This window comes from Petaurus breviceps, unplaced genomic scaffold (genome assembly GCF_028583685.1).
Source record: "Petaurus breviceps papuanus isolate PSGF00001 unplaced genomic scaffold, PetGlider_PUasm1.0 207, whole genome shotgun sequence".
Taxonomy (NCBI): domain Eukaryota; kingdom Metazoa; phylum Chordata; class Mammalia; order Diprotodontia; family Petauridae; genus Petaurus; species Petaurus breviceps.
The window spans coordinates 32,604,691-32,616,728 of NW_027185850.1; the positions used below are offsets into that span (position 1 = coordinate 32,604,691).

At 45.6% G+C, this 12,038-nt stretch overlaps 1 protein-coding gene across 1 annotated transcript in view; it reads right to left on the reverse strand.

The window, feature by feature from the left end:
* Positions 1 to 382: 382 nt before the first annotated feature.
* LOC138165083 (putative RNA polymerase II subunit B1 CTD phosphatase RPAP2) overlaps positions 383 to 12,038 on the reverse strand; it is a 74,429-nt gene continuing 62,773 nt past the window's right edge. Inside the window, exons 12-13 of the mRNA XM_069093228.1 lie at positions 1,632 to 1,781; positions 383 to 610 (exon numbers count right to left, since the gene is read on the reverse strand). Of these exons, the coding sequence (XP_068949329.1) occupies position 610; positions 1,632 to 1,781 (151 nt within the window). The 3' untranslated portion in view covers positions 383 to 609. The remainder of the gene's footprint in view (positions 611 to 1,631; positions 1,782 to 12,038) is intronic.

A 12,038-nucleotide genomic window follows, 5' to 3' on the forward strand; every position in this document is an offset into this window, starting at 1 on the left:
CTGGCCTCACACTTACTAGCTGTGTGACTCTGGGCAAGTCACTTAACCTCTGTTTGACTTAATCCACTGGAGAAGGACATGGCAAACCACTTCAGCATTTTGCCAAGAAAACCCTGCCCATGAGGCCACAAAGCGTGGACACAACTGAACAACAAAAGTCTGATAGGACCCCGTAGGTCTGGTATCAGTCTGATACATGCCATTTGACAAAGCAACCTCATTTCTAGAAAATGATTTTCTTGAAAATTAAAGACAATTTTCATGTTTCCTGAACTCTAAGAAAAGGTAACCAGGCTTCAGGCTTGACTTTAGGTTGCCATATCCCCTGTAAACTCATGAGTCATAGCTTTTCTAAGAGAGATGGAGTGAGTGCCAAGGCAGCTTCCTGTGAAAACTCTCTTTATTGACACTCGGTTTATTGTGTGACAGTTAATTGGTGAGTGTGGCCCAGGGCGGGGATGCTCGCCCACCTGCCGTCGGTCACCTGTGGGCTGAAATGGACCATCTTCTCCGTGCTCGCTCATCTTTAATTAAGGAAATAAAAGCTGCAGAGTCTCCATAAATGATGGTGGCTGGACCTGGGAGGAGGAAGCAAGTCCTCGGACTGCATCTGTGAAGCAAGAGGAGGGCCCCAGAGAGAAGGCTTCAGAATGCTTTCTATGTGAACTGCTCGGCAGTTCTTTAGTCTAACACCAGGCAAGCTTTCTATTAATGGAAAGAACACGATAAGTGTGTAAGAGAAGTATTTAATACTTAAAACAACTGTTACTGAGCCCCTAAAACAGGGACCACAGGGAAAAGGCTGGGCATGAGGCTGGGGCTCAGAAAGGGCAGGAGGGAAGCAAGCTAACCTTGGCCAACTGGCCCAGGGCACCTGACATTTCCCATGTGCCCACAAGGTCAGAGAGTCGGGAGGCAGCAAACACAAGCTGCTCCCAATTCCTCCAGACCCACATCTAAGATCCGCCTCGGCCAGCAGAACTGTCATCGGTGCCATGCGGCCCAGTACTGACCTCCTCCCCATGACCTGGACAGTTTGAAGCTTTACTTCCCACAAACCTGTCACACTGCAACACCGACATACACAAAAGCAACAAAGTGCCAATAAAGCTCATGCGAGAGCACTGGGCGTTTTACAGACTGTGCACTTCAGGTGTGAGCATCTCAAATTTTCTCTTAGAAATGGATAAAAAGCCATTTTCTGCTTTGGTAAAGCTTACAGTGACTTAGATGGCACCTCCCCAGGGCAGGTACTCGAATGATGGCCGTGAAATAAACCCAGCAAGGCTCCTAAGTCTCTGCTCTCAGGGCTGGGGAGGAGAATGTTCTCTCCTGGGGCAGGGCTGGCTCTGAGGCCATGTTAGTTCCCACTTCCTGGTGGGAAACTTCCCAGCTGGGCTCTGGGAAAGCCACTTTGAAGTTTATAAGGAGGAATGATGGGAGGTGTCCTAATTACAGCTGCTGCAGCCCTGAGAAAAGGAACAGCAATCAGGGCACGAAGGAGGGCATGCAAAGTGACTGAGGAAGGGCCAAGTGCCAGTGTGACCTCTTGAGTTGACATTTGGAGTTCAAGGGTTCCAAACTGGTGGGTGGGGTGGGGTGATGGGGAGGAGCAGAGGGTAACAACTTACCAATCTGGCAAACAGTTAGCTGTAAGTATTCTGGTTAACCTTTCAAGGTCTTCATTCTTGAAATGCAGCTCTTCAAGTAATGTGGCTATAAACTGTGTATACATGGTATTTTTCTGGGAATGCTTCTGCAACGGGATCATCTGGGACAGCCTGCAAGCAGAACATGGAAGATCTGGGTGTGGATGGGAGGGAGGCATGGCTGGGGCAGCACCCGCGGAGGAGGGTCCCCGTTTCTGCCCCGCTTCCAGGCCCACTTTGCCCTTGTGTAAGCGAGACTGTTAGCACCTGTTCTGAATGTGTTCAACAGGATTTGAGAGGATTACTAAGAAACTTGTATTTTAGACATCTGTAGCACTGATGAAAGTGGAGAAAGAATCCTGAGAAAGAGGGTGATGGCAGGATGCCAAAATCAGCCATAACTCCAAACCATGTGGAAGGAGGACAGGGCTCCAGGAACAGAAGGAAAGCTCCAGGCCTGTTGTATAACTAATAGAACAGCTACTTAATTACTGTGAAGACTGAAGGACAAAAAACATCGTTTTCATTAGTCTGTATTAGGACCCGCTGGACAGCAGGCTTCACAAAGCCTTTGCAAACAAGTTCCTGGCAAGCTTCTCTAAAGTAGACTGGATCTGATCTGAGATTTTCCAAATACTGACATGTTTCCCACAAAACCTTTGTAAATGATTACTTAACTTCAGCCACTGCCACTGGGCACATCAAATATGAATAAATGAACTTTCAGGAGCCATATATCAATAGTGATGACGGGCAGGCCGAGCACAGCACACACTGCATCAGGGACTCGGGAAGGGAGATACCCATATTCTTACCCTTGGTTTTTTCTTGTCTTTCTATGAAAACTGCCCTCAGTTGTCCTAGCCCGAAAGCAGGAAACACAATTTAAATGAAAGGGCTCTAGAATCCCTGCTTCCCATCGTCCTATCCTCTCTGCCCTTCCACCTATCCCTCCTGTCCCTGCCCTTCTCTTGGCTTTCTGCTCTAGAGACCAGGGAGAGCAGAAGGGAACCAATATCAGACTCAAGTTTCCAACCCCATCACCAGCTCTGTCTGTAGGGATCCCCCACAGGCTTTCAGAGCCCCCATCTGCCAGACAAGGGTTCCCAACCTGTCAATCACAGATTCCCAAGGGCTATACTGCCAGGGAGCAGTGGCATCTGAATGCTCAGAGGCATTTTCAAAGAGGAGGAAGAAGCAGTGGCTTGGAGGCCCCCACCTGCCAGTCTTTCTCTACCTCCCCTTCTACCCTTTGGTGACGGATGAGGGTAGGACGGAGGAAGGATATCAAGGCTCTAGGGAGTGAGAAAGTTTTATTCTCTACAGAAAGGTTGATGAATCCCTGCACCTAGTGCATATCAGGCAGTGACACGTACAATGAAAGGCAAAACAACGAAACAACAGAATCCCAGCTTTCAAGGAGCTCACAGTCTAAGGAGGAGATGACATTAAAAAACTGCACACAAATAGGCCGTTCCATACGAGGTAACTGAGGCAGGCGGCTTCGTGGCCAGCTCACTGGGTGTCAGGAATGGGACTCGAATGCAGCTTCTCCTGGCTCCGAGGCAGGCCCTCTGCCCACTGTGCCACACAGCCACACTCTCTATAGACAGAGAGTGTTCTAAGGCTTTCTATAAAAGCTCCTTTTAGGAAACTAAAAAACCCCAAATCTTCGGCATAGGAATGATGTGAAGGAGAGTTAGCTTTCACAGAAAACTGGTCCTACTGGGAAAAAATGATGACAAATAACCTTTCTGTGTGTGTTCAAATTTAATATAAACATTCAACATGTGAGAACATGAGAACATCGCTAAGTCAGCTCCTGGGCTTAGTAAATCTCAAGTCTGGACTTAACATTCAGCTAATTATTACATATATGAATAATGGAGAAAGTTCTAAAGAAATCCACTAAAAATTCTCATTGCCTGCTGGTGCACTGAGGTTTGCTCCCAGGGTATGAGCAATGTGCCATCAGCAGCAGGCTAACCCATGTCAGAGGACAGTTGCTTCTGGCACTGAGCTCTTGTATGGGCTCAAGCAGAGAGGGCTGAGTGTTTCAAAACTGCTCCAGAAAACCTGAGGACTACAAATATGATGGTGGCAAGTAGCTGGCAGGGAGGAGGAAGGGCTGACAGGAGAGCTCACTGGGGAGGAGGTCTGTAAATGTGCTTGAAGACAGCAACATCAGCATGGGGCCTGGAGACATCTGCATCCAGCCATCAGTCTTTGACAAGTTGAGCCCCCAGGAACCAGGATTTCCTGACTGCTGCCATCACTGGAGACAAGGGGGCTCCTAATTAAGTTTGTATAATATTGACTCCAGAAAAGTTGCTAATCAATGAGATTTCCCGTCCCTTCCCCTTACACTTGTTGTCTTGTTTTGTTCAGGTCTTTAAAACAAAGGGCAAATTGCAAAGCAGCTCAAGAAATCCCAGGTATTTGGGAAGCTCCTGTTCAAACCTAGCCAGTCCTCACTGAGCTACTTTTTAGGAGGCCATACTTTTATGAGGCTGCATTTGTCTTCACTCCTCAAAACCACATTCTTAGGCACAACTAAAGGGCTGGGATCACGAACACAGGTTGAAAAATCACCAGGCAGAAAATGGAGGAAACACTCAGTGCTGTAAAATCAGAAAGTCTGTATCAACAAGATGACAGCTATATGGAAATCTGAGGTTCTGAGCTGTTACGTTAGCAAGGTAAGAATTATGCTTTATTATACAATTTACATCCTGCTTCTATCACGCATAGTCAAAATAACTCAAATGTCAGGTTTGACAAGGTCTCTATCAGCATCCTGTATTTCCCAGATTCTTCTACTCACCCCTTTTCATCCCTGCAGCAGGGTCATGTGACAGGGGAGGTTCCTTCCCTATTGCCTTCAAACATACCTAAGTCTCCTCCATCCTCAAATAAATCCTCACTAGATCCTGACTTCTCAAACTGTCTTCTAGCTCTCCTCCCCTTCCCAGTTAAATTACTAGAATCAGCTGTCTGTACCAAATGACTCCAAGGCCTTACCTCTCTCACTTTACAATCTGGCATCCAAGCTCCTCACTGAACTGAAGGCGCTTTGTCCAAAGGTACCAACCACCACTGCATCACCCAATTTAATGGTTTCTTCTTGGTTCTCAAGCTTCTTAGCTTATTGGTTGTTGTTCAGCCATTTCAGCCATGTCCAACCCTTTGCGACCCCATTTGGAATTTCTTGGCAAAGACAATGGACTGGTTCTTTGTATCTGTCTATCTACTGCACCTGCCTCTGCCGGCTCTCCTCTCTGGACTTTGTAACACTACTCTCTCCCGGTTCTCCTTAATTGCTTCTCAGTCTCCTTTGTTGGCTCACCATTGATATCACATTTCCCAACAATGGAGGGTCCTTAAGGTTCCGTCTTAGACCCTCTTATCTTTCCCTACACATTTCTGGTCACTTTATCAACTCCCATGGAATGAATTATCAGCTCTGTACATGTGACTATGGTTCTAGCCCCAGTCTCCTCTAAGTTTTAATGACACATCACCAACTGCCTATTGGATGTTTCAGACTAAGCGTCTCAGAGGCACGTCAAACTTAACACACCCAAAGTAGAACTCATACTCTTTGTGCCCAAACACTTTTCTCTTCCAAACTTCTGTCTTTCTGCCAAAGGCACCACCATTCGACCAGTCTTGCAGACTGGTAACGTTGGCAGTACTCTCCACTTTCCCTTCTCCTTCACCCCACATGTCCACTCAGCTGCCAAATCTTTTTGTTTATTTGTTTTGCTTTTTTGGAAGGCAACTGGGGTTAAGTAACTTGCCTAAGGTTACATGGTTAGTGTTTTTGTGTTAAGTATCTGAGGCCGGAACCGAATTCAGGTCCTCCCGACTCTGGGGCCAGCGCTTTACTCACTGCGCCACCTCGCCGCCCCTATTGTTGGACTTCTTATGAAGTAAAAAGCGTGTTCATTTGTTTTGAGTTTTGAATGATGGTCAGTATATACACGTTCCAGAAAATGCTTGTGTGTGTATATATGTATATATGTGTATTCCTAGCGACTGTTAAATTCTCTTCCACCCTGAATTACTCCTTACCTGATATGATACTCATCTGTGTCCACCACCGATTCCCCATCTCCTCCCCACTCCTTCCCCCTGGACCAACAGAATGGAAGCTTCTCGAGGGTAAGACCTGGATTTTAAGTTTTGTGTTTGCATCCCCAGCCCCTTGTACATGTAGGAACTTCATATACATTTGCTGGATTAAATTGCTCCTGTGCCTGTTTTGAGTGGGGGGACAGTCCTTTAAAGGACAAAGGAAGCTGCTCCACTATGAGCTCCGTGTGTGTGCCTACACACATTCTGACGCTAATTTATGAATTAATTTTTTCCTCCTGTACCTGTGCTCTCATGGTATAGGAATAACCTGGAGCAGCACTTCTACCAATGGTTAGTGTCAGCGCTTCATTGGACAGCTGTGAGGGGGCTTAGGGCCCTGAGAGGTTCTGTGGCCTGCTCACAAACGCCTGACTCTAACTCAGACCCTACTCTTTTCCACTTCGCTCTCCTTGTCAGTGTACATTCAATGGCTATTCAGGGAGTTTCTAAAATGTTGGTCTGAGACTTAACATGCAAAAGATTTGTCGCAGCACTTTATCCCAGGGAGCATTTAGTACTGACTTATTTCAAAGTGTGGGAATTTGAGGTTCTTAATGAACACTGAGCCCCAGGTTACTGAAGCAGCATTTTGACAGCCCGAGTTGCACAACTCTCAAGGCCCTGTGTGGTTGTGCTCCAGCAGCCCCAGAGCATGGTGAGTGTTTCTCCTGTTCACTGGGGCATAGACACAAGGAAGGGGGCCCGAAGTGCTGAAAGATACAACCCAGAATTCCAGTTTGGGAAGACACACGAGGATTCCCCCCCACAACCAACTGCAAATCACAAATGGTACAAAGTTGGAAGAGACCTCTGGGGGCATCTCATCCAATGCCCTCCTTTTCCAACTGAGGAGCCTGAGCTTCAGAGAAGTAAGCCCTGCCTGAGGTGACCTGGGGAGTGAGCAGCAGAGAAGGGACTGGAAGCCAGACCTCAATGCTCTTTCCCAATTTCTCTACTTGCTTATTTAGACACAGAAGGTCTAGAATTGCCTTGTTTGGAATTCCCTTGAGAAAACAACTCCCATTTTCTGCCCCCACCTCACAGCACCATGCAAGCCAGCCTCCTTAAGCAATCAATGGAAATGTTTTATACAGGCAAGACTCCTGGCACTTCCTACCTGGATGACCGTGGCCACACTTCCTGGGTGTGTGTGTGAGTGCATGTGTGAGTGTGCGTGTGAGTGCATGTTTGTGTGTGTGAGTGTGCACGCACACATTTTAGTTTCTAACCTATAAAAGCAGGGGTTTGTACTAGATCTCTAGAGGGTTCTTTCAGCCCCCAAATCCTACAACTTGTCCCCTGCTAGCTTGCTGTTTGCCATTAGCCCCTGGCCCAGCTGCCTGCTGGATTCCAAGATTCTGTTTTCTTATCTGCTTGCTATTCTCCCACATGTCCAGGACTGAGGTACAGGGCTGACCCTGGCCAGCAACAATCTGGGGTAATGACTCTTCACCAACTATCTGAAGTTCTAATATACTTCTCACTTCTTAACCTGTAGAGGGAACCCTGGAGTAGTGACCAGGCCTTATTTTATTCAATTTAAATAAATTCAAACATTTGCCAAGCACATCTGTGCCTGGCACCACCCTATAATACAAACACAAATGAGACCTGGTTACCACTCTCCAGAGGCATTCAATCGTATTAGAATGATAAGATTAGAACACAAAAATGCATACTATAAATTAATATATTAGTGTAATATGTTACACTAAGTATAATATAAAGTGTCTAAGTGTATAAAAGATATATATATATACACACACACACACACACACACACAAAGCTCTCTAAAGAGTTCAGAGAAGGGAAAGATGTATGCTTTTGCATGGAAGGAGGGAGAAGAGAATAAAGAAGACTTCAGGGGAGAGATGATATTTGAGTTGGGCTTTGAAGGATGAGGATTTTTAACGGGCAGAAACGGAGAAGAGGAAGAAGAAGGCATTCATTCCATGTACACAGACAACTGTAGGAGCCAGGAAAAAGTGGCAAGGAAGCAAGGCTTACAGCTGAGGAACAGCAAGCGTGTCCATTTGTCTGGGAGTCGTATGAGAGAGGGCTGAGAAGGTCAGCTGGGGCTGGGTTCTAAAGATCTCTGAACACTAAGATCAGGAGGATGACTTTATTGAGCAGATCCTGAGTATGGGAGAGAGGCCAGGTGAAACAGATTTGGAAGGGATCCACAGAGGAGATAATTTAAGGGAGTGTAGAGGAGGTCAAGAACAGGGTCTGAAGGGAAGGAATCGCTCGAGATACTAAGAGGCACCCAGAAAGGTATGAAAACTGGGAAGAGAGGGCAACAAATGTCTGAGACTAGAGTGTGTGGAGAAGGAGGAGCAGGAGGTGGGCACCAGGATGAAAACTGCCCAAAGAGCAAAGGACCTTATTGGACTTTGTAGTTTCCCATGGCGGTGGGGGATGGTCAGGACTAAGGAACATAAGGAACACAGACAAGCTCACGCTAAGCTGATCCAGATAGCCATAGAGATAGCTCACAAACCAATTTAAAGACCATAGTTCTGTAAGGATACAAGATGGGGGTGCCCCTTCTCACTGTCTCCACAAGTCCTCACTTCGACCTGGGTTAGGGGAATGAAGACTCATGTGTACCTGTGCGCTAAGCTCCCAGCGCTGTCTAGGCAGATGATTAATTCTGTTGGCTGGCAGAGGCTGGGGGATGAGCAGTTTTACGCTGGGGTAGACAGGGAGCTGGAGCCTCTTAGAAAGGCAGTCTTAACTGGGTCAGATAAGGTTAAACAAAAAGGTTAATCAGAGTATGTTAGAGTCAGGGCTTTCACTGAGAGATATTCATCAGTCACTGGGGGCTTCCATTCACTGTCTCCCTTCCTTCTTCGGGGAAAGAAGGCATGTCTAATTAGCTTGTACCAAATGGGAATTTACATCTCTTAAAGAAGGGAGCCAGAAAAGTGGCTAAAGAGCAGGATTTGGAGTCAACAGAGATTCAAATTCTGATTCAGACACTAACTGTGCAGTCACAAGGGAGCCTTTAACCTCTAAGAGCCTTTTTTCTCTGTAAAATGGGGATAATAGTTGTACTACCTATCTCACCCTGAAGTGCTATGTAAGTATGACTTAATCTTATTGAAACGTCAAAGGCAAGGAGACTGTAAGTGTGAATATACATTGTTTTTTCAAATTACCTTTCTCCAACACTGTCCTCCAAGACTATTAGTCTGAGTCTGTTCTGTCTCTTACTCTAAACCTTGACTACTGAGTTACATGAAAGAATGATTGTCCTCGATCTAGAAAGCGCTTTCCTAACTGCTCAGTAACTGAATGAGCCCATGGACTGAAGCAAGACTAGGTCCTTAGAGATTAGATGCAGCTGGTTCCTAGTGGAGAGAGCCAGACTCACAAAGATCTGGGTTCAAATCTATGTCAGGTACTTTTGTACGGTCATGACCCTTCACCTCACAGCATCGGATTCCTCCCCTGTAAAAAAGGACTAATAACAGGAGGGTTGTGGTGAAAATCAGGTGAGATAACACATGTAAAATGCATTATGTAAATACTATTAACATCATAGGAAAATTCTTCTTCTTAGCATGTAAGATGAAGTTCAGATCAAAATGGTCCTGGGGCAAATCACTCTCCTTTGATCATTCTTTTATCATTGGTGTTCTGTGGACTGTTGCACAAGTGGAGGGCCATGAGTAAGGAATGCTATCTGAATATGCTGCCAAGCCTGGTCCTTTGTCATGAAGGGTTTACAAGAGGACTTGCTGGTATGGAGAGCCAGAGAGAGAGAGAGCATCCGAAAAAGTCTGAAGGGCAAAAAGCAAAAGGCATCAAGAAAAATTTTTAAATTAAAATCGCTAGAGTATTTGATGCTCACGTGGAATACCATTCTTGATTTAAAACATGACAGCAACACAATGACAAGCATGATGGATTTAAAACGTGCCATCTTTCAGAGACGGCACAAGCACCTTGCTATGTTTCTGTCGACCTTCCATCCGTCATTCTCGCTCCTGAGCAGAACTGAGTATGATCTTCAAGTCAAAGAGACAGTCGCACCAAACACTGTATTGGTCCCTCAAAGGATGCGGATTTCCCACAGCGATGTGACTTCACTGAAGAGCATGTTAAGCAGTTACTCCACCAGGAAATCCTATTGATGAGGGAGCATGGCCAGAGACCAGACAGTTACGGGAACCTTCCGGACAAAAATGTGATGCTAAAAGTTGGACATTTCTAGTAGATGTCACTGTACCAAGTATTCATCATCGCCAAACTACGTGGAGTGAAAAGCTGTCCAAATGCAGGGACTGACCAAAAAATCAAAGCCGCGGTGCCTCAGGCTGAGGCACGTCATCGTCCCTCCCCATCATCCAAGGAGGCAGAATTTTAAAGCCTAACTGCAGAAAGCAGTTAGCGACAAGAGGTAAATCAGGCAGAGACAAGGCGTTCTAGACCTTTGCCTGTCTGTATAAATGTACAATATATAAATGTAGATGAAATCACAGGTCTGGCCTCTCCTTCCCAACCACACCCCCAAATTAACAAGCCACCATCCTAGATGATAGAAATAAAGAGACAAAAGTGAAACAGTCCCTGCCCTCAAGAATCTTCCAGTCCACTCGGTGGAAAAGTAAACATGCGGTGATCTGAAGGGCTAGAGCCCACTACCAACAGGGCAAAAGGAAAGAGAGAGAACCTGGACCAAGATTTTAATGGGGTGATGTCACTGGACAAGTCTGATTATCTCAGGGACTTAACCGAAAGTCCCTGCTTTCCTTAAATCTGCCTCCTAAGAGGCTTTCGCTGTAAAAGTAGAAAGTATAGGTTGTTAGCAACTTCTTGCTTCAAGGTCAAGCCGCCCCTCTCCAAGGCTCCTCTTCCACAGTTCTGGGCTAGGACGAAGGCTCTACACTGGCTTTGCCACAGGTAACAATGAGGCCCAAACAAACTCATAGGCAGCACTGGCTCAAATCCTCCTTTACTTAAAGGTAATGTGTGATACTGGATTTTCAGTTCACTCTCTGCTTTATGTAGAAAGCTGGCTCCAACCTAATCAGCAGAAAATCTGAGGGTTAGGAGCACACAACCCCAGCAGATTTTTGCATATTAACCCAGTTCCTCCAAGTGCTTTTTTTTTTTTTTTTGACATGAGCAAATCCAAAACCTCTAAATGACAGCTCAGCACAAGCAATCTGGGCCAGGCCGGGTAATGCTGAAGAATATTTTTTATGAAAAGCCCCAAAGTGAAAATCGTTCACAGATCAATCACATCCAGGAAGGGAAATCTGAGCAGGAAAGTTCATCTTCACTGAAAACTCCAAGGCCTCAAACCTTTAAACTAAAGGCAGTCCAGCTGCTTCCCCTGGCCAGGGCCTTACCATATGGCAAATGGCATAACAAAAAAGAGAAAAGCCAAGTGTCAAACTGCATCTTCATGATAAGGCCTTATTAGGCTGGTTGTTCCACATCAAAAGAATGAATGCCAGTCAGGCTAGAACAAGCACCCTCAATTTGTTATTACAGAGCTATCAAACAACATCTGGCTAACAGGAATCATTACCCAGGAGTCAGAAAAGTTTCAAATTAAGAGAATGACAACAGTAAGAAAGGAGGCTTTCATTTAAAGTAGGCATTTCTACATGTCCTTAGGTCCAAGAACTTCAGGGTTCCACAGACCCAGAGTCTGCAGGTCGGAGATTCATGCATCTGCCCTCAGGTTAATGGTTGACTGATGAGTTGACAGAGAAAGCAAGAGAGAAGCAGAACTGACTTGGGAATTCTGTAATCAAGTTCCTTAAATGCTGCAAACCAGTGGAACACATTATCTAAACGATCTCTTCTCTAGTATTAGTGAAGGAAATGTGTAAAAATTCCATCTCTTTAAACTGGAGCAGAGAAATCACTTAACTCTATTCAGCTCAGAAGCCATACTTGGGTAATTAAATCTTTCAAGAGAATGACAGTCCCAAAGGATGATTAGAATTGAGTTAGGATACTGCTACGGACATTCTGGCTGAGGGAAGACCAGGCCCTCACAGCGGCTGTCTTTTGGGCTTAGTGCTAAAGGAAGGGAGAGGAAGTGAAAGGCCACACCATTTTCCATCCTCTCAGATCACAGAAGTTGCTGGGTTCACTGAAAGTTCTGCCAATAATCACAGGTTAAAAAAAAGATAGAGGCACAGATTGCCAAAAGATAAAGTTTGGTTTCATACGTTTAACAAACACCTTTTAGAAGAAGTGAGAGTGGAGAGAAGAGTGCCAGGGAACATC